Source organism: Euprymna scolopes, chromosome 29, assembly GCF_053919585.1.
Source record: "Euprymna scolopes isolate OS-2025 chromosome 29, ASM5391958v1, whole genome shotgun sequence".
Taxonomy (NCBI): domain Eukaryota; kingdom Metazoa; phylum Mollusca; class Cephalopoda; order Sepiida; family Sepiolidae; genus Euprymna; species Euprymna scolopes.
The window spans coordinates 86,461,461-86,483,637 of NC_136510.1; the positions used below are offsets into that span (position 1 = coordinate 86,461,461).

Consider the following 22,177-nt stretch of genomic DNA (forward strand, 5'->3'; position numbering starts at 1 on the left):
GAGGTGTGGTTGATGATTGTGCGACCCTTGCCTCACAATTACATGCACAGGGGGCATCCTTTGTCTTTCGAGATTGAACGGAGGCATCGAATTTGAAAAATTATAATTTTTTTTTACTACATATATATATATATATATATATATATATATATATATATATATATATCTCAAGGCTCTATGGACAAATTTATCTTTAGTTAAATATTTTCGTTTACTAGCCAAATAAAAAAGTTATTAGCCAAACCCACATGATTTTTAGATCTTCTAGACATCTTCATTCTGTGAGGAGTATGTATGTACATTATAAAGATTTTTCTGTGCTTTTTTTTTTTTTAATAAGTATAATTCGAAAGATACAAATTTTATGTTGATACTTGAAGGTATAAACATTCTAATATCTTCAGTTCTTTTTTTAAACATCCTTCGGTAAAAAAAAAGGAGTATATTGTTCTATTAAACTTTTATTGTTTAGATAATTTTACTTTGTTCGTTTTATAAAAAAAAAAAAAAAAAAGTTTAAAAAGATATTTTTTACTCAGTAGTGAACTTTAGAAGATTGTTATTGAAAGAAATACAATCGCCAAAATATAAGCGTTTCATTATTTCTAGTTGCCATTTTGAAAAATCACTCGCAATGTAGAGCCATGTATATATATATATATGTATATATATTAGTGTTGGGACGATTCCTAATTTTTATACGATTCCGATTCCGATTCCAGGAAAATATTGATTAACGATTCTGATACCAAGTACGATTCCGATTCCTAGGGAATTATTGTTTTGAAATATACCAGGTAGTTTTATACTTATGGTCGGTAGTTCCCAAATATGTTCCCTAACTTTGGAAGAGATATTTTATGTCTACACCAGTACACCGTCGTGTTTTGGTTTAAATAAAATTATTATATAATAAACTAAACGGAAAACTTAGCAAAATTTATTTTAGAGAAAATTTATTTTACTTAATTGGAATACAGAAAAAAAACTCAAAGAAAATAGAATTTATCCTTCAGAGAAAAAACAAATAAAATAGAATTTATATAACAGAACAAAAACAAGAAAATTAGAGAATAAATACACACGATTCATTATTTTGGTCCTCATAATTAACAGATTTAATGAATTAAATAAAAAAAATATAGCGGAAGAGAAAGAAAATATATACTAATTAAATATAAAAAAGATAAATATTTAATTTAATAATTTATAAATGAACGTGCGTAATGAAAAAAAAAAACAATATACCATGTGACATGGCGCCGTAGATACAAAATAACCTTTCCAAAGTTAACGACCATATATGAGAAATACCATTAATCGAAAGTTTTTGTGTTTTATACCAAAAAGGTAGGTATAGCAAAAAGTTACAATTAAAGGAATTTCAAAAACGATTTTTTGTTTGGCTATTGATAGTTGTATTTGTGACGGCTGTTCTTCAGACCTCCATAATTCACAAGGAGTAGTTAACACCTATTATTTTTTCTTACTTTTTCATTGCTTTTACACGTTGTTTCTAACGTGAAGAATAAGTTTAGCCAAACTAATTTTGAAATAGGGTATATCAAAGGAACACATATAAAAATGATACCACTATAAAAAACAAATGAAATACTAGATAAAATTGAGCAAACATAATTACCAAAATTACAGAAAACGATAAAAAAAAAATGGTGAAGTTTGTTGAGTGAAATGAATTATTGAAAGAAAATTAATTGAACTAATAGAAATGTTAAATAAAAAAATGTCACATTTCAATATTTTTTTAATAATTAAATTCTCAGGGTTGTCGAAATTAAAAATTAAGTGATTTTTTTTTTATTAGACTTCTTTTGAAGCTTGTTACCTTGAAAAATACATTTAAAACCCTGTTTTTTTAAATAAATTGAAAAATAAACGCAATTAAAAAAATTTAATTGATAATTGAAACTTTAAAAACATATTAAACATTGAAAAATTACTTATCTCACAAATTAACGTCCAATAAAGTAGATCCAGTCTTCGTACAAGAATTCGGTTATAATAAATATATCTTTCCCAAACTTAAAAATTAAATCTTTTTTTTTTTTTTTTTTTTGAGAGAGAGAGTGCTTTAAAATCGCCGGGGAGTGCCGCCTAAAATTTTAAAGAAGTAAATTTTAGGAGTTTAGTGCCTTTAAAAGACGGTTATCATAATTTATTATCATCATTTAATTTCCTTTTTTTCCTCCCCCCACACCTTTCCACGTGGGTCAGTAGTTAACCAGTGCTACTGTTGCTGTCAGTCAGCTATCTTTACCTAAGTTTTAATTTCTAGTTAAAAGAATTTTTCATGAATAGAATCAGCATTTTTAAAAATTATTTTTTTAGTTGTATATATTGTATTTACTCTTTGAAGTTAAGGAGGGTTAAAAAAATTGGTGACACCTAGATGGTGACGTAGACAAAAAAAAAAAAAGACACTGCGATTTCGACCCTCACTAATAAAACTGCTCTGAGTGACTAGTTGGTAATTTTTTGTTCCTTTTCTTTTTTATTTTGCTCCTCCAATTTATTTGGATGCATCATAGTTAAATGTTTTAACATGTTGGTTGTGGTCATGTTAGATGGTTTTATTCCTCGCGATATTTTAATTTGACAGACTTTGCAAATGGCTTTCAACTCATCATCTTCATCAACTTCAAAAAGTTTCCATGGAAGACTTTGGCGTTGTGCGTTCTATCCCAACCATTATCAATGGACCAGAGGTCATCTAGTCAGCGTCAGACAGGGCCAAACTATTTGCAAAGAACTTTGCAGCTAATTCTACCCTATGCGACGCAGGCCATCAACTCCCCATATTTCCTCCTACAACACAGAACAAGCTAGGTAACATACAAATATCCGTGCATGAGGTCGCCAAGCTAATCAAGAACCTAGATTCTAGTAAGGCAACTGGCCCTGATGGCATCCCAATTATAGTGTTAAAAAAGCTTCAACCAGAACTTGCTCCCATACTTACGAAACTATTTAAGCGCTGCCTTAAGGAGAAGTGCTTTCCGACCCCCTGGAAGACCTCATCAGTTTGCCCTGTGTCTAAGAATTCAGGTGATAAGTCCTCTCCCTCTCAGTACAGACCAATAAGTCTCCTGTGTGTTATGAGTAAGTTGCTGGAATCCATATTAAATAGAGAAATAGTCAACCACCTCAGCAGGAATAACCTTCTTAGTGACACACAATATGGTTTCCGCTCTGCAAGATCTACCGCAGATGTGCTGACGGTTATATCCCACAGGATTAGTGAATCTCTTGACAAAGGCTTCCTTTCTAGGGCAATTGCTCTTGACATATCAAAGGCCTTCAACAAGGTATGGCATAAGGGTCTACTTCACAAGATTTCCAGCTACGGTATAACTGGAAATGTGTTCTCTATCATTAAATCATTTCTCTCCGAAGGCTCATAAGAGTAGTGGTAGATGGACAAAAATTGGAGGCCTGCAATATAAATGCTGGAGTCCCTCAGGGGTCAATCCTGGGCTCAACTCTCTTCCTGATCTACATCAATGGCCTCCCTAAACACATACTTAAATTATTCGTTGACATCTATGCTGATGACACGACCATCTACGGCAACACATCAAAGGCTGTAAATGACAAAATTCTCTCGGATTCTCTCTCCTCTGATCTCGAGCGCGTGGTTCAGTGGGGGAAGATGTGGCTGGTTACCTTTAATGCATCCAAAACCAAACTCCTATCCTTACATCATCAACGCTCTGATCCCTAGCTGGCATCAATTGTGATGGATGGCTCTCATCTGGGTGAGGCCCCGTGTTTTGACAAGCTTCTGGGTTTGACCTTTACTCCTGATCTGAAATGGAACACGTACATCAAGTCTGTTGCCAAGGTCGCTGGAAAGATGGTGGGATCCTTCTACCGCTCCAGAAGATATTTCACTACTGATGCAATTCTCTATCTATATAAAAGCCAAGTATGCCCAAGGATGGAATACTGTTGCCATATCTGGGCAGGAGCTGCCAAAAACAGCCTATCATGCCTTGACAGAGTACAAAATAGTCTCCGTGGTTTAGTGGGGGATGCTCTTTTCTCTACCCTGCAACCTCTCTCCCACAGAAGAGACGTTGCGAGCTATCCTTGTTTGATCATTATTTTCATGGCAGGTGCTCGTCTGAACTCCAATCCCTGGTCCCCCCCTCGCCAATCTTTCACGAAAAACACCCGTCTAGCTGAATCCACTGTGAAAAATTTCCCCCACTCTATATCTGTGCCTAAATCAAAACGCGGATTCCATGAACAAAGCTTCTTTCTTAGAACTGCACACCTGTGGAACTCTGTTCCGTCTGCCTGCTTCCCTCCGGACTACAACTTGGATGTCTTCAAGTCCAATGTTAACAAATTCCTAATGAACCGCCCCCCCTAATTAAACACTTCATCAAATCTCCACACTAACGTAATGCAATAATGCGTAACGCAATAACCCTTATCCCTGAGTGGCTTCCGGGCCTTGATAAGTGGTGATCACTGTGTAAAAAAAAAAAAAAAAATCCGCTAAAAAAGACAAAAAGAAAAAAATATAAAGGGATGGGGCGGTAAATTGTACCAACCGGTAGTTAACAAAAAAAACTTATAGAATTTAATTTTTGAAACCAATGTATAAAAGTTTACATAATGAAATGCAAATATGCATTTTCTTTTGAATTTTTTTTTTTTTTTTGGTTGACTGTGTTCCATTCACACATGGTTGATGCGGTTCAATATTGCTAAACTATAAGTCTTAAGTAAAATTCTATTCATAAATACTTTTTAAAATGAAATTATTTAATTAATCGTAAATATTATTTAGACATAAAAATTAATTGATTACAAAACCTTTTAAAAATATATATATTAATTTCTTTTTCGTTCGGCAAAAAACTGCGCAAAACACTTTTAATATTCAATTTAAAATTCTAGAAAAAAGATTCTATTATTCTGCTTTTAATATAATCAAATTCAGAGTTTTATCTTTCTGGAGAAAAAAATGGATTTTATTTCAATGAAATTAAAAAAAAAAACTTGACTGAATTGAATTAATTACCCTTGAATTAACGAAGGGGTTATTTAATAACTTTAGGTTTGGAAGAGATAGGTATGGGGTCGATTGTTTGGAAACATCAAAAGAAGCCGACAACTGTCAAAACTTTGCGAAATAATACGTGATCAATTTCATTTTTGAGATATTTCTTTCAAAAGCCTTCTTTTAAAAAAAGAAAAAAAAAGTACATTGTTCTATTAAACCGTTTACTGTTTAGATAATTTGACTTTGCTCGTTTTATTTTAAGAAAATATAAGTTGAAAAAGCATTTTCATTCACTATTAGAAGATTTGTCAGTAAAAAAAACAATCGCCAAAAAGATAAGCGTTTTTTTTTTTAATTTTTACTCGCAATGTAGAGCCCTGCATACTTCTTTTCAAGTTAACTCTTTTGTAGTTTTGATTACAATAGATCTGAATGAATGAACCTTGTAAGGGAGGGGCACTAAGCATTGCCCTGTTAATAATGAATTTCTTTGGTTTCTTTTTATAACATGCTACATTTCTCTCTTGCGGTTAGAAATATCAGGAAATTTTTTTCTTTTTTTCAACATCAGACTAAAAGAATCGTAATGAAGGAATCGGAAAATTAAGGTATTTTTTAACGATGCGATTCCGATTCCGATACCTCCCAAAATACACGATTCTTACGATTAACGATTCCGATCAATCGTCCCACCACTAATATATATATTTATTTTTTACAAAGGAGTCACCACTTATCAAGGCCCGGAGGCCACTCAATGATAGGGGTTAATGAGTGTACAGTAATCAATGGGACAATATCATAGTAATTCATAGAAATTTAATAAATTGGATTGCTTAAGGGGATGGCTCATCAAGAACTTGTTTACATTGGACTTTTTTTTTATTTATTTATTTTTTTTTTATTACATTTTCACCCCAAACAAGGCAAATTGCCACTTTGGTGTAGGGGGCTACTATCAGGGGCAACAACTACTGGGGTACTATGTAGGGATTTGGGCAGCAAGGTGTCGGTTCACGTTACACTTGAACTTCTGCACGTCAGTACTGTTGGGGAAGCAGGGACCTGGAATGGAATTCCAGAGTCTAGCGGTTCTGGGGAAGAAATTATTGGAGTAAAAAGATCTTTTAAATCTAGGGATCTCTACAGTGTGGGGGTGGGATTTAGCAGCCTGTCAGGTTTGTCGAGGGTGCTCACGTCGTGGGGGCACAAGTGATTGCAGTTCGTCAGAGCATTCACCACTAAAATACTTGTAGAAAAGGCAGAGGGATGCAACATTTCGTCGATGGGACAGAGGCTGAAGCTTAGATGCCAGTTCAGGGCCTATCAGGTTTGCGACTCTCTTTTGAACCTTGTCAAGGAGCGAGAGACTAGTAGCAGATGCACGACGATCATATTGTAGTCAGCTAGAAAGCAAGCAGGGTAATGGAAGAGAGTTCCACAGGCGTGCAGTTCTAAGAAGCTTTGTTCATGGAATCCATGTTTAGGTTTCAGCACAGATAAAGTGGGGTGTGGGGGGGTTATAATGGTTTCAGCTAGACGAATGTTTTCCGTGAAAGTCAGGCCAGGGGGGACCATAGATTGGAGGTCAGATGAGCACTTGCCATGAAAATAACGATAAAGCAGAGACAAGCTTGCAACATTTCTTCTGTGGGAAAAGAGTTGTAGGGAAGATCAAAAGGGCATCCCCCACTAGGTTACGAAGTCTATTTTGAACTCTGTCAAGGCAGGATAAAGTGCTTCTAACAGCTCCTACCCAGATGTGGCAAAAGTACTCCATCCTTGGACATACTTGGCTTTTATACAGGTAGAGAACTGCATCAGCAGTGAGATATCTACTGGAAAAGTAGAACAATCCCACCATTTTTCCAGCAGCCTTAGCAACAGATTTGATGTACATGTTCCATCTCAGATCACGAGTAAAGGTTAAACCTAGAAGCTTGTCAAAGCATGGAACTTCCACAAGATGAGATCCATTCATTTCAATTGATACAAGACAGGGATCAGAGTGCTGATAAGGAAAAGAGAAAAGCTTGATTTTAGATGCATTAAAATTAACCAGCAACCTTTTCCCCATTGTATCATGTGATCAAGATCAGAGGAAAGAGAATCAGAGAGAACTTTGTCATTTATAGCCTTTAAAGTGTTGCCATAGATAATAGTGTCATCAGCATAAATGTCTACGAATGATCTTGGGATGTGATTTAGACGATCATTGATGTAGATCAGGAAGAGAGATGGACCCCTGAGGGATTTCAGTATTAATACTGTGAGCTTTTGATTTCTGCCCATCAACCACTACTTTTATAAAATAATTTAATAATTGAAAAGACATTTCAAGTTATGCCATAGCTGGAGATCTTGTGGAGTAGACTTTTATGTCATACCCTATCAAAGGCCTTTGATATGTCAAGGGAAATTGCCCTAGAAACGAAGCCTCAGTTGAAAGATTCACTAATCCTATAAGATATAACTGTTAGTATATCTGCTGTAGATCTAGCAGAACGAAAACCATATTGCATGTCACTGAGGAGGTTATTTTTGCTGAGGTGGTTGACTACTTCACTATTTAACACCGATTTCAGCAACTTACTCATGACACACAGGAGACTGATGGTCTGTATTGAGAGGGAGATGAGAGATAACCTGAATTTTTAAATATGGGGCATACTGATGAGGTTTTCCATGATGTTGGGAAGCAATTCTCCTTAAAACAATGCTTAAACAGCTTTGTAAATATGGGAGCTAGTTCTGGTTGAAGCTTTTTGAACAGTATTATAGGGATGCCATCAGGGCCAGTTGCTTTACTGGAATCAAGGTTTTTGATTAGCTTGGCAACATCACGCATAGATATTTGTATGTCGCATAGCGTGTTTTTAGACACAGGAGAGAATACGGAGGGTTGGTGGCCCTGATCGCAAAGAATAGAATAAGCTGCAAAATTTTTGGCAAAAAGTTTGGCTTTGTCCAATGCTGACGAGATTACCTCAGGTCCATTGATGATGGTTGGGATAGAGCATACACTTCTATTCAGGACTGTTTGTTATTTGCTTAAATTGATGGGAACCAAGCCGCTTCTCAGCTACTTTGGACTTGACGGACTGAGCATACAACTCTCTCACGTTCTTTATTACTCTTTTACAGTGGTTGCTGGCAGTCCTGAAGGCAGCTTTAGTCTAAGTACATCTATTATGTTGGAAGCAATGGAAATAGTGATTAATGTGCGCAATGGCAGCAGCACATTTTGGAAAGAACCATGCGTGGCTGTTAGGTTTTTGCTGAAATTTTTTGGAGGGTATGAAACGGTCTATATCTATAATTAACCATTCCATCAGATCTGATACTATGGAGGACATGTTCTTTATAAACATAGAATGCAGAGGTAGATCTGATATAAATAAATTTTTGAGATGGGGATTGATTGTTCATATTATTCAGACTACTGTTCTCATTTTGTGTGTTATTTGCACAACATTTCGGTAGATGAAACCTACCACCTTCTTCAGATGTATAAGTCGCCTAGTTGGAACATGGCGACTTATACACATGAAAAAGGTTGGTTGAATTCATCAAAACATTGTGCAAATAACACTCAAGATGACAGTGGTTCAATTAATCCAAATAATGAAAAAAAGATGTTTTACTAGAACTCAAATACTGTTGGATAAATGCGACTTTTTTTCTTTTTTTAAACATTAATGTTAGGATTTTTTCTTTTAAACATTAATGCTAGGATTTTTTTTTTTTTAAACAATAATGTTAGGATTTTTTTTTATCTATCATGATATATCATGAAATTTCATTTGATGTATTGCTAACTTGGCAGGCTGAGAGCAGGCTCAAGGCGTTTTTTTTTTTACAATGGAGTTACCACTTATTGAGGCCTGAAACCCACTTAAGGATAAAGGTTAATGAATGTAAGGTGGTCATGTAATAATAATTATTGGTGTAAGTTGGGTAGAATTTGATTATTTAAGGGGAGGGTTCAACAAGAGCTTGTTTACATTGGACTTGAAGACTATAATATTGTAGTCAGCTGGGAAGCAGGCTGGCAAAACAGTGTTCTATAGGCGGGCAGTTCTAAGAAAGAAGCTTTGTTCATAGAATCTGCATTTAGATTTAGGCTCAGATTAAGTGTGGGGGAAATCATATATAGTGGTTGTAGCAATTTGAATGTTTTTTGTGAAAGTTTGGCGAGGAGGGACTATAACAATCATTGATAATAAGCAGGCTGTAAATGACAAAGTTCTCTCTGATTCTCTCTCCTCTGATCTCGAGCGCGTGGTTCAGTGGGGGAAGATGTGGCTGGTTACCTTTAATACATCCAAAACCAAACTCCTATCCTTACATCATCAACACTCTGATCCCCATCTGGTATCAATTGGGATGGATGGCTCTTGTCTGGGTGAGACCCCGTGTTTTGACAAGCTTCTGGGTTTGACCTTTACTCCTGATCTGAAATGGAACACGTACATCAAGTCTGTTGCCAAGGTCGCTGGAAAGATGGTGGGATCCTTCTACCGCTCCAGAAGATATCTCACTACTGATGCAATTCTCTATCTATATAAAAGCCAAGTACGTCCAAGGATGGAATACTGTTGCCATATCTGGGCAGGAGCTGCTAAAAACAGCCTATCCTGCATTGACAGAGTACAAAATAGACTTCGTGGCTTAGTGGGGGATGCCCTTTTCTCTTCCCTGCAACCTCTCTCCCACAGAAGAGACGTTGCGAGCCTGTCCTTGTTTTATCGTTATTTCCATGGCAGATGCTCGGCTGAACTCCAATCTCTGGTCCCCCCCCTCGCCAATCTTTCACGAAAAACACCCGTCTAGCTGAATCCACTGTGAAAAATTTCCCCCACTCTATATCTGTGCCTAAATCAAAACGCGGATTCCATGAACAAAGCTTCTTTCTTAGAACTGCACGCCTGTGGAACTCTGTTCTGTCTGCCTGCTTCCCTCCGGACTACAACTTGGATGTGTTCAAGTCCAATGTTAACAAATTCCTAATGAACCACCCCCTTAAGTAAACACTTCAGCAAATCTCCTCACTAACGTAATGTACTTGCAATAACCCTTATCCCTGAGTGGCTTCCGGGCGTTGATAAGTGGTGATAACTGTGTAAAAAAAAACAAAAAAAAACACGTTTTTATATATATATATATATATATATAATAAAATATAATTATTATGAGAAATGTACCAACATAAATGCCCTCCTATGAGATCAGCGTTAGACACAAGGCCAGTGTTTGATGTAAGGTATATACAGCTCTCTCAAAATTCACAATTTGGATAGAGAACAAAAATACCGGTACTTTTTAGGAATAGGTATCCAAGAAAATTTCAATACTTACGTCATTAATTCTGAGTTTCAAGAAAAATTTCACAGACTGTCGAACGTTAACAAACTTAATCGTATAATAATATAAGCCTGTTCTACAAGCACTTTAATGGTGAATGATCCGACGAACTGCAAGCACTTACACCCCCTCAACGTAAATAACCCTGACAAACTCGACAAGCAGCTAAATCCCACCCTTTCACAGAACCGCTAGACTTTGGAATTCCCTTCCGGGTCCCTGCTTCCCCAACTGTACTGATATGCAGAAGTTCAAGTGTAACATGAACCGACATCTTGCTGCCCAACTCCCTACATAGTACCCCTGTAGCTTATGTCCCTGATAGTAGCCCCTTACATCAAAGTGTCAATGTGCCTTGTTTGGGATGAAAATGTAATAAAAAAAAAATCTACACAATACAAGCCAAACTATTATTTTACTCTAACCCTAAACCTGTTCTAATTTGCATAGTTGGTTTAGTTGTGTAGAAGTATCCAAACTAAATTTGTCTTTCTCTGCTCATAGTCAGAACTGTAGACGTCACAACTGAAAATTTCTAAATACTTTATTTTTAAATTTTTTTTTTTTTACCAGGGAGTCACCACTTATCAAAGCCAGAAGCCTACTAGAAGATAAAGGCTAATGAGTGTACGGTGGTCAATAGTATAATAATAGTTAGGCGTGAAAATGGAGCATAATTTAATTATTTAAGGGGATGGCTTAACAAGGACTTGTTTACATTGGACTTGAAACGACCATTAAGTGGTCAGTTGGAAAGCAGGTCAGTGTAACAGAATTCCACAGGCTTCCTAAAAAAAAAAAAACACCAAAGTGTCTGTGTAGGACGCACCAGGCTGAAAATAATTAAAAATAAGAACAAACTTCCAAAATGTGGAGGTAATGCCTGGGAGGATGTTCTCTAGAGACAGAACAGTTGTAATTATTATTATTCAATTATCTTTTTTTTAACATATAATTTAAAATTCTCTCCCCTTTAAACTTTAGTTTAATAAATTGATTTAAATTTAATTGAATTTTATTTGCATTAATGTTTTCATTTATTGTATAACACGTTATGTTTGAAAAGCATACCTTCTCCAGGTCTCATTTAGCAGAGGGAGGAGAGCACGGGCAGAGTAATTTCTGAACGAACAAAGGGAGGTAATTCAGATTCGTTGGTCAAATTTAAAAGCGAATTCAAACCAATCGGCATATAGACGTTCTACCAGCATCACGAAGTTATCTTTATACGACACGAGCACGCGGTGTAGAACCAAGTATACTTTTAAATTATATTCGCATTAAACAATTGCTTTACGAAATGAAAACAACGACTAGCAAACCTACTTACAGTTTCTCACGAGTGTCCTTTTTATTTGCTTATTTTAAATATATTATAGCAGCAGAAGTAGTAGCAACTGCCGATTTACAAACTCGATTCTTGTCTAAAAAAGAGGACGGATGTTATTACAAACGACATCTTTAACGAGAGACTAGTCTCCCTTGGTTTTTATTGACAATATCTATACACGATATATATATATATATATATATATATTTTTGATTTATACAGCAAAAAAAAACAAAAAAACAAAAACAAAAAAAAAACAAAACAAAAAAAAAAAACGAAGAAGCTCTCCTTGTTTCTACCGTTTATTTCGGATACCTATTTTCTTTTTCACAAGAGAAAATCCCATTGAAATTCATCTCTTCCAACACCGGTCGATTCTAATGATTTTTTAAAAAAAATCTTTTATTAACGCGGCTTCCAGGATTTAACAACGGGTATAAAAAAAGTCTATTGAACGTGACTTCCGCAAATTTTAAATCAATTGTTTTTACATCCAAAAGCCCTCGTTCGGATTTATAACGAAATTAAATAATTTATATGAAAGTTTCTGATTTTTATAAGTTTTAAGAAAATTGTCTATTTTAATTGAAAGAGAATTTAGTTTAAAGCTTACAGAGGTAAGTTTGAACGGACTTTAGGCCTCCTAATCAATTATTGAAAATTTGTTCCCTTGTTGGATACACTTTGGAAACAAATGTTACTCCAGTAAAAGATTAACGTATGGTCGTATGACAGAAACTAAATCTGGATTTTCTACCATGGTTTGTATTTAAAGAGAAGACAGGATTTAGGGTCTTTCAGTTTTATTGTTTTTAAATGTTAACATTCAGTGAATTTTACATGTTTTAAACGTGTTACAATACATTCACATAGAATAACAAACCACGTGAAAGTTAACGACAACGATTAATAAACCTCATATCTTTCTTTAATCTTTATTAATTATCCGGTATTTCTGCAGTTTACGGGCCGTGATAAAATAACATCGTTTAGAAACCCATTCATTGGGGTGGGGAACTATTCGATATTTTCATCTAACAATTTAATAAACAAAATTCGATACTTTTGCAGTATACGTACCGTGCTGAAATAATCACGATATTTAGATAACCTGAAGAGAGGAGGGGGGCGTTTTGTAATTATTCTGTACTTTCACCTAACAATAAATGAGATACCGTAAAAATTGAATTTAACTTAAAAATCCAATCTAAAATAATAAAATAGCACGATCCGTAAAACTACAAAAGTACCTATATCCGTTCATTTAAAGTGTTTTTAATTTACGTATTTTATTTTTAACTTTAAATGTAAATAAAATCACAATCGATAATTTAGTGACGTTGATGTTCTTTCGAAAATCAATTTCGAGTTTAACATGTCTAACCTTATCGATTTTTTAAAAAGATTTAATCTATAATAATTTGGAAAAAAAATATTCGTAAACGTTGTTTACATTAGTCTTCAACAATTCAACGTCTGAAAGTGATTTTTAAGTCTTTAAACTGTTATATCAAGTGAAAAAAAAAAGACAATTTTTTTTTTAAAACAAAACTTGTGTAAACAAAGTTAATACTATCCAAATTTAATTGAAGAAAATACATGTGAATAGATTTTGGAAAAAAACACTGAAAAAAAAAAAAACTATGAAAAAAAAAATTAAAATCAGGTATTCAAATAAAATAAAAACGAATGAACGCACAACGAAATCAACTTTAAACAGGGTAGTTGCACCATTTGACTTTTTTCTACCGATTATTTTCAAATAAAAATACTTAAAAAAAACTTTATTCCATAAACAAACGAAAACAAACATTTTTTTTTCGTATTTTTTCATTTAATAGTCATAGTATTACCATTTAAAAATTAAATGTCTTTTGCAAGAGAGAAGAAAACACCAGGAAAAAATTTAGCGAATAATTAAAAACAAAACATTAAAATTAAAACAAAGCTTTTAAATTGAAAATAGCGTTAAAAATTACTTCAAATGAATAAGACAAGAAATGAACCTTGACGCATGTGACTTACCATCGGTAACCGCCATTTTATAAACACAGGCCGCTTGGATGTTTGAAAAAAAAGACACAATAGACATGAAGGCTTAATTTTTATTTTATTTGAAAACGTAATTTAAATAGTTAAAATTTCTTATATATATACATTTGCTAATTATAAAATTATATCAGTTTTTATATTTAAGTTTGTTTGTTTTTTTGCTTTATTTTAGCAGTAAAAGACAAAAAAATTGGTGTTTGTTTTCCATGATGTAAGCGGCACCATTCGAACTCGTTCGGAGCATTTGTCGGAAGACAGCGACTATGACGTCATGCTCGGCTGTGTCCGCAGTTTTCGGATATGCAACAAGAATCATGTAAAATGGCGACTGTAGGCGATAGCCCTGCGAAATTCGCTGGTCAGCCTTGGACAGTTTGGGCCGAAAACGTGCCTTTAAAGGATGAAGTGGGTAAGTTTGAGACTCTTAGTTTTCTTCTACACGATTTGAGTCGAATCTGAAAACGTTAGGGTGTTTTGGTCAGCCATTTTAAGAAGCGAGACATGTACCTTGGTTTTTGGGGGAAGTAGAAAAACGACATCAACATTAACTTAGTCGTCTTGTCCCGAAATTGATTGCTGTTTTTAATGGCCTTATTTACTTGCAGGTTGCGAAGAAAAGAAAGGTGGCGAAACTAATAGAGATGGCAACGACTGTATGAAGCTCCGTAAGGAAGGTAATATCCTTCGTCTTTATTTTTTTAAATTATTCTTTTTATTTATTTATTTTTTTATTTTTTTGGCACTCCACTGTCGTATTGGTGGACTTCCTCTATATACGATTGGAAGTTCCATGTGTCTTCCCAAACATCGTGAGAACGAATCTCCCACAGGGTGAAAAACATGGACACGAAACAAGAGATTTTTGTGTACACAGATATAATTAAACACTTGTATTGTTCGAGATATTTTTACCTGGATCGGAATTAGGGTTTGCGAAGAAAAAAGAAGTCAGATGAATCTCTTGATGAGTCCAGTCGTCATCGTCGTGACTGAAAGACCAAATAATCCGTTGTTTTCCCCCTAAAGTTGTTGTATTCTATCGTACCTGTGTTTTTAACACGTTTTCTTCGATCGTTTTCGACATTCTTTGACTATTTACATCGGGTTCTTGCGCGGAAACAAATGTAATCGTTTATTTGACCTATATCCAAATCGATGTAAATTTTTAAACATTTGAATAGATAGATTTTAACATGTTTATTATTATAATTATTATTTACTATAATTTATTTTTGCCTTTTTGGACATTTAAACATTTTTTTTTTTTTAAGATAATTGACAGTTATGGGGGGGGGTTAATATATATCAGTACCCCATCTTTTTAATTAAAGACTCTTAATTTTAAGATGTCTTACACAAAATTATCAACATAACGGATCAAATTTTAACTATTTCATCACAGTCACCCCCCCCCCCCTTAATCTTTTTGTACTTATGCACTTATGTTACTGTGCTGAAATGTTGTTTAGAAAGCCATTCTTAACATGGAGTTTTTTTTGTTTTTTTTTTTAATTCTTTCTACCTTACAATTTAAAAGGTATTGTGAAACTTGAATTCAATTTGAAAATATAATTTAAAAAAAAAATTAGCACGGTAATATAAGCGCATAAAGCACATTTAATTTAATTTTTTTTTTTTTTAATTGTAATATTTTCTTTGCCGAATTTACAAATGAGGGTTAATCAATGCTCTGTTCTTCAGTTGGATCTGTTTATTTACCCTCACACAACAGGAAATCGGTTTTATAGTGGGTGATCCAATCCATTCCATATAGTGGGACTACTGGGGCACTCTGAATCGTTGGAAAAGGTGCCTAGATCGGATTCTCAACATTTTTACCACAAAAAGGGAGACGAGAGACAATAAAAATATTCTCCCGAAGGTGGAGGTAATGCATGGGAGACCCCTTACTCCTGAAAGCAACCAGAACAATTCTCTAATCTGTCGAGTTTAATCTGATCTGGGTTGCTTTTGTTAATACTATGAGGGTGGGGGTATTATGTACCCCTTCATCCAAAAGAGCAATCGACTGAATAGTAGGGTAGACTAAATTCTCAAGCCTTGGTTGTGCAACTAGTATATGAAAAGGAAGTCACCAGTCTTTTTTTTTGTTTTGTTTTTGTCCTTGCATTGCTTTCAACCCCCATGGACATCTTGCCATTGAAAATAACTTCAGATGTGTGGTTGGAGATTACCCAACCTTGCTTAATTCACTTTACCCCCCCTCCCCCCCTCGCAGATAATATCTATTGCCTTCCCAGACCGAATGAAGATCTTATCTATAATCCGATTCTTCTTTAAAAAATATATTATTCTATTAACACACACACACACACACACATATATATATATATATATATATATATATATATATATATATATATATATATATAATAGTTTTTTTTTTTATTTGTCATGACAATAAATGGTTGCTCTTATAAGGATCCGACAATATGAATTCTTTTGACGTTGTTATAAAATTGTCATTTCCTCTCTTCTTGTGATGGTGGTCACATAAACAAAACCTACCTGCGTATATATTATTTTCAGACTCGTATTGTTTTCTAGACTTTCTGCTTACAGTACGAGGTTCCTGCTAGACTTAGCCGATTTCGTTTGGTTATATATATATAAATCTTCCGAAATCGTAAATTTCGGTTGAAAAAAACAAACAAAACTTGTTGATGTTGCCACACGTGAGCTTTATTTTATTTTATTTGTTATTTTTTTAATTGCGTGGTTATTTGTTTATTTCTTCTGGTTGGAATTGGTCTTCGGGTTTAAAGTTTTTTTTTTTTTTTTTTTTTTTTTTTTTTTCAGGGTCTTAAAGAATGTCGTGTTTTGAATGAAGTCTAATGTAGTATTTTAATAAAGTAGAATTATTTTTAAAACCAAATCAAAAAGTGTGGATCAATAGATTTTGTTTAAGAATAAAGTTAGTTTTTTTTTTTTTTTTTTTTTTTTTTTTTTTTTTTTACGTATCTTATTTACGTGTCTTTTAATGTTTTGGTTTAATTAGCTGTATCTATCCGGTACCGCGTGTGATTCTATTTACTTCGATTTTTTTTTTTTTAACCCTAGCCTTAGGTTTAGTTCGGTTTAAATTTTATAGAAGGCCCTATTTTATTTTTTTATAACCAAATTTGGATTTTTTAAAATATCTTTTTAATAGGATTTTGAAATGTAAATTATGACAATCAAACATGGCTCTATGTGACAATTTAAATGTTTACAAAATCATTTTAAATTTCCAACTATCATGAAGTACGAGCTTTTTCATCAATCATTAAAAATGGCTATTAATTTAATGATTAAACAATACTGTTGATAAATTATTAATTGGAAAAATGATAAAACTAGGACTTATTTGGTTAAGATAATGCTTTCAATGGCAACTAGCTTCAAGCTGGGAAGTTCAAGATAACCAAATTGGCTGACTTATTCACGAAAAAACTGAAAGACATTGTAGATTTAATGTTTTAATTATTTTTTTTATTTTTATTTTTTTACGCTGTGACATTCTTTTTGTATTTCATAAATACTGATTGATAGTAAATAAAAATGTGCAGGTTACGTGGGAACGGACATGAGAAGTTACCACAATTTTATTGATATAGAAAAATTCGATTTATGCACTAAGCATTCTTGAGATTGTTGATAGTTTATTTATATTAGGAAAAAAATGATAGTTGTAAGAGTTGTCTGTTACTCTTTTAAAGTTACAGAGTTTCCATAAAATGAAATATTATTAAAATATTTTAATATATCTATATTTTTGCACAAGTGCAAAATCGCTGCATGTTTTACTTTTATTTTTTTGTTTTTATTTTTAGAAGAGTTATATTAGCAAAAAGGAAAGACAATCCAAAATTAATTTTTCTAACTAAATGTTTCTACTAATTAAAAAACCAGTTCAATAAAATAACAATGTATCACAATAGAAAACATTAAATAACGAAACATTTTTTTTTTAAATTAAGATTGTTAAAAATTTACCAATGTTTCAAAATTAATGTTTAAAATGTACAAATAAAAATTTTAACATTTTATAAAAGTCGGCATTGTTTTCCAGTGCACAAATATAATATGTCTTTTAGACTATTAGGAAATGTATTTTTTTTAACTTTATTTATATATTCATTTTTTCATTAAAATAAGTTTTAAGAATTAACAGGCAATACTCATCCAAAAATGAAAAATAACTTCCGGCGAGTTAAAGGGCACTTATACTTCGTTTTTACTTATTTCTTTCCACAAGTATCTCTTTTTGTAATTTGGTTTTAATTATATATTTACAAAAATTTATTTTTATGCGAAAATTAAAAAAAAAAAAAAAAATGTACGATGCTCGTGTTTTCTTATTTAAATTCCAAGAAATTTGAAGATTAATTCTTCCGGTCACGTTCAAATATAATTGTGTAACCACTTCCCGTGTGTCGCATTCCTCATGTCGAAATAATTTTGATATTTGCACATTGAATTATTTTTTATTTACTATAAATCGAATATTTATTGAATTAAAAAAAAAAAAATGTAAATTTTTAATTCTATTTAAAAATTAAATAAATACAGTATTAGATCCATCAGAATGTATTTCCGGTTTGTAAGTCATCAACCATTTTAATCTTTTATTTTTTATTAATTAGTTTAAAAGAAAAATTAATTCTTGACATTTCAAAATTTGAAAGGAATTTGGAAACTTTTAAATTTAAGTAATTTCTGTCTTTAAAATTCTCTCCAAAATCTGCAGATTTCAAATTTTGGAAGCTATTTTTATCAAAGCACATGGTGTCTACAAAGCTTTTACAATTTTAAAAATTCATTAAAATATTTTAAGTGTTGTCAAAGTAATTTTTTTTTTCATATTAATCAGTTCAAAAGTAAAACTTAAATGACAACTGATTAATTTGTAATTATATATATATATATATATATATATATATATATATATATAACACTTTTAAAAAAGATGCTTAGCTGCAGTAGGTGTATCAGAATTTTTGTAGGAATTTTTGACACCCCTAACATGAAACTGCGAATAAAATATAAAAAAACTCGTAATTTCTCTGTTAAAAGTGGGTTGTTTATTTTCTTTATGGATTATACTTCCAAAATAAACTATTAAAGTTGTTTTAAAAGTAATAGAAATTTTTTTATTTTTTAAAAAACTAATGAATTTTACGAACTCAATATTTTTCAATTTTTAAACTTTAAAAATCTATCAAAATTTTTCTATTGATTCTATTTTTACGATATTTTCAGGGTCAATGTGAAATTTTATGCTCTTTCCAATAAAACCGAATATAATATTTTAGACAAACGTTTTTTTTTTTTATTCACGCCCCCCGCCCCATTTTCAAGTGTCTATTAAAAAGTAAATAATTAATTTACTCACCAAAGTTTTATATATCACAAATTGAAGAGAAAAGGTCAATAAATAATATATTCAAATTTAAAACAAAAAAAGTAGTGTTTTTTTAGAAATTTATCTGTAAAGTCCGAAGTTTAAAACCTTTTTTAAAAAAAAAAAACACGTTTTTTTTTTTTTTTTTTTTTTTTTTTTTAATGAAACCTTTGTCCTTGCTCCTTTAATTGAAAAATAAAATTAGGGCTTGAATTACATTTTTCGAGGAGTTATAAGCTTGGAAAGACAGGGTGGAATTATTCACTAGTTTTCACGAAATTTCTGACACACCTATAGCTGCACTTATTGAACCACGCTATCTTAAAATAGTATTTCAAGTTAAATTAAAGATTTACGGTATCATTTTTTTTTTTTTAATTAAATTGTCAGGTGAAACTACAGAATAGTTACAAAACACCCCTCCTCTCTGTTAAGAATGCTTTCTAAATAATGTTATTATTTCAGCACGGTTCAATAAGTACCAAAAAATATTTTAATCTATATATAAATGTGATATTGTCTTAGAAACGGTCTCTACCAAACTCTTTTGTCAATTTTTGGTTTACAGACTTTGAACTTGTGGAACAAATTCTATTTGGTCTTTTAGCTGGTAAGAATAGCTGTTAAGAGGGTCAACATTGAAAAAAAAATGGCACTTGGCTAATTTAAACTTTTGAAATCACTACTATATATTGAGTACAATATGATAACTAATAGTGTATTGGTTCTATAATAATACAAAATCTTCATAAATGTAGATATCATATTTAAGCGTGTTTTATAACTGGGCTATGCCAGGCAGCCACTATATATTGGGTACAATATAATAATCAATAGCAAACTGACTTTGTAATAATAAAAACAAAATCTGCATAAATTAAAATATATTTAAGTGTATTTTTCGACTAGGCACACCAAGTGGCCTGCTAGTGAATTTATAAAATTATCTGGTTTTACAATAGACATCAGACCAAAATAGTGGTAAAGAAACAAATATATAACATTTGTTATCAAAAAAGAAAAGTTACTCTTCTACCTAGTTGGATAAGTTTTTTTGTGTTTTAACATATTTTAAAGAATTTATTCAGTTCGAAAAACAAGTAGTGTCAAGTTAAGTAGAGCCCATAAGATGTCATTTTTGGAGTGTTGCTAATGGCTCAAAACTCGAAAAATAAGCAATACTGATAGAAATCCACCTAATTAATGCCAGTGATACCTATAAACAAAATCAAACTGTCCCAATAGAATTGAATTTTCATTTTTTTTTTTTTTTTTTTTTTTTTTGTTTTGTAAACTGGAGCGATTTAAATATTAAGTCATAGTGTTTTTGTTTTTTTTAAGAAACAAAATTTCATTTTATTTGTCTATTGGTCACAAATTTATTTAATACACTAACATAGTTTATGTTAATACCTTTGACACATTAACGACGAGATTGTCCATCCATAGCCTTGAGCTCCTAAGGGGCATAGGCTATCTACAACTTTGTAGATACTTTTGTAGCAACTAAGTTCTTTTTACGGGGTGAAGGTGCTGGCCCCATGCCCAACCTTCCCAGAAGGTACATACACTGCCCAACCTTCCCAGAAGGTACATACACTGCCTAGCCTTCCCAATTGGTCACCCATCTGGTACTGGCCAAGCTCAACGTTGTTTAACTTCGGTGATTTGGCGAGAACCGGTGTGTCAACGTGATTGTGCTGTACATAATGAGGTTGTCCAGTTAACAAAAAAAAACTGCTGAGGTAAACAATTCCGATTTTTAAACTTAATCATCCTAAAATCAAAATATGCCATTTTGTCAACGAAAACCATACAATTTAAAATAAATTTCAAAAAGTGACGTTCATTTTATGCATTTGAAGAATACTTAGTTGAATTCTTTTTACAAAGACAGATTTTTATGAAAAAAAAAAAAATATTCGTTTTCTTTATTTAAAGAATATTTAGTTGGTAATGACTTTTTTTTTTTTTTTTTTTACTGAAAAAGTCATCTTTTTTCTTAATAGTATTGACACTGACACTTATTATTTCAAAATTACTATTAATAGTAATTATACAAATTATTAACAATAAAATTATACTAATTGATGTAGAAACCATTGTGAAATTTCCATGGAATATTGCGCTGGTTTTTAAATTTTTTTTTAAAACTAGTCATCTTCCCAATCAAGATATAAGGACACTAATTCCAAAAATTGTAAATGTTTGTTTTTTTATGTATAGGATACAATAAATTCACCTAACTAGACAACACAATTGATTTCAGTGAGCAAACTTGCATGATTATGAAATAATTTGACACATGGATTCCATCGTATGCCAGAGTGGCAGCATGCAACAGCCATGTCCGATCTGTATTCTTGTATAGCTGTGAGGCACGGTTGATGACAAAACATCAAAATGACATGATCCTGGCTGCAATGCATCAATTAGAAAATTACCAGCCTCTCTCTTCAGGTATCCATGAGGAAGTACAGCACACAAATGCCATACCGATTGGTATGGCCACGTGTTAGTGATCCAAAACCAAAGTACGTTCTGTCAATAACTCAAAACTATCTGGTAGACCGCTAAAACATGGAGAGATTCTTTTGGATGGCACAAGCGAAATAGCAACACACAGGAAAACTTGGAAGTCCTTCACTAAACGTCTAACCTCAGCATGTGCTACTCAAATTTCAGGGAGGACCAATGGTTGTTGCCAGTAAGTAGCTGTTACAGTACTACAAAATTATTTGCAAAGGTTAGTAAAATATTAGAAATCTGGGGAGACTTGTTATCCAGACTCCAGGGAACACCACTGGTTAGTTGTTGTTGTTTGTGATTAATCTCTGATGACATGTCTGAAAGCTCTAAGTGAGTGCAAATAATAATAATAATAGATACTAAAGCTCAGTTAACCAAAATTTGTTTGAAAATTGTCAGTTTTCAGACAATCATGAGGAAGTATATCCCAATGTTTCAATTGATACAATCATCAGCTGAAATG

General features: G+C 32.6%; 2 protein-coding genes across 2 annotated transcripts in view; one reads left to right on the plus strand and one right to left on the minus strand.

The window, feature by feature from the left end:
* LOC145252771 (THO complex subunit 7 homolog) overlaps nt 1-13,809 on the minus strand; it is a 285,927-nt gene extending 272,118 nt beyond the window's left edge. Inside the window, exon 1 of the mRNA XM_080112684.1 lies at nt 13,755-13,809. Coding sequence (XP_079968810.1) covers nt 13,755-13,770 — 16 coding nt within the window. The 5' untranslated portion in view covers nt 13,771-13,809. The remainder of the gene's footprint in view (nt 1-13,754) is intronic.
* LOC145252770 (uncharacterized) overlaps nt 11,970-22,177 on the plus strand; it is a 405,119-nt gene continuing 394,911 nt past the window's right edge. Inside the window, exons 1-3 of the mRNA XM_080112682.1 lie at nt 11,970-12,490; nt 13,954-14,190; nt 14,387-14,455. Of these exons, the coding sequence (XP_079968808.1) occupies nt 14,082-14,190; nt 14,387-14,455 (178 nt within the window). The 5' untranslated portion in view covers nt 11,970-12,490; nt 13,954-14,081. The remainder of the gene's footprint in view (nt 12,491-13,953; nt 14,191-14,386; nt 14,456-22,177) is intronic.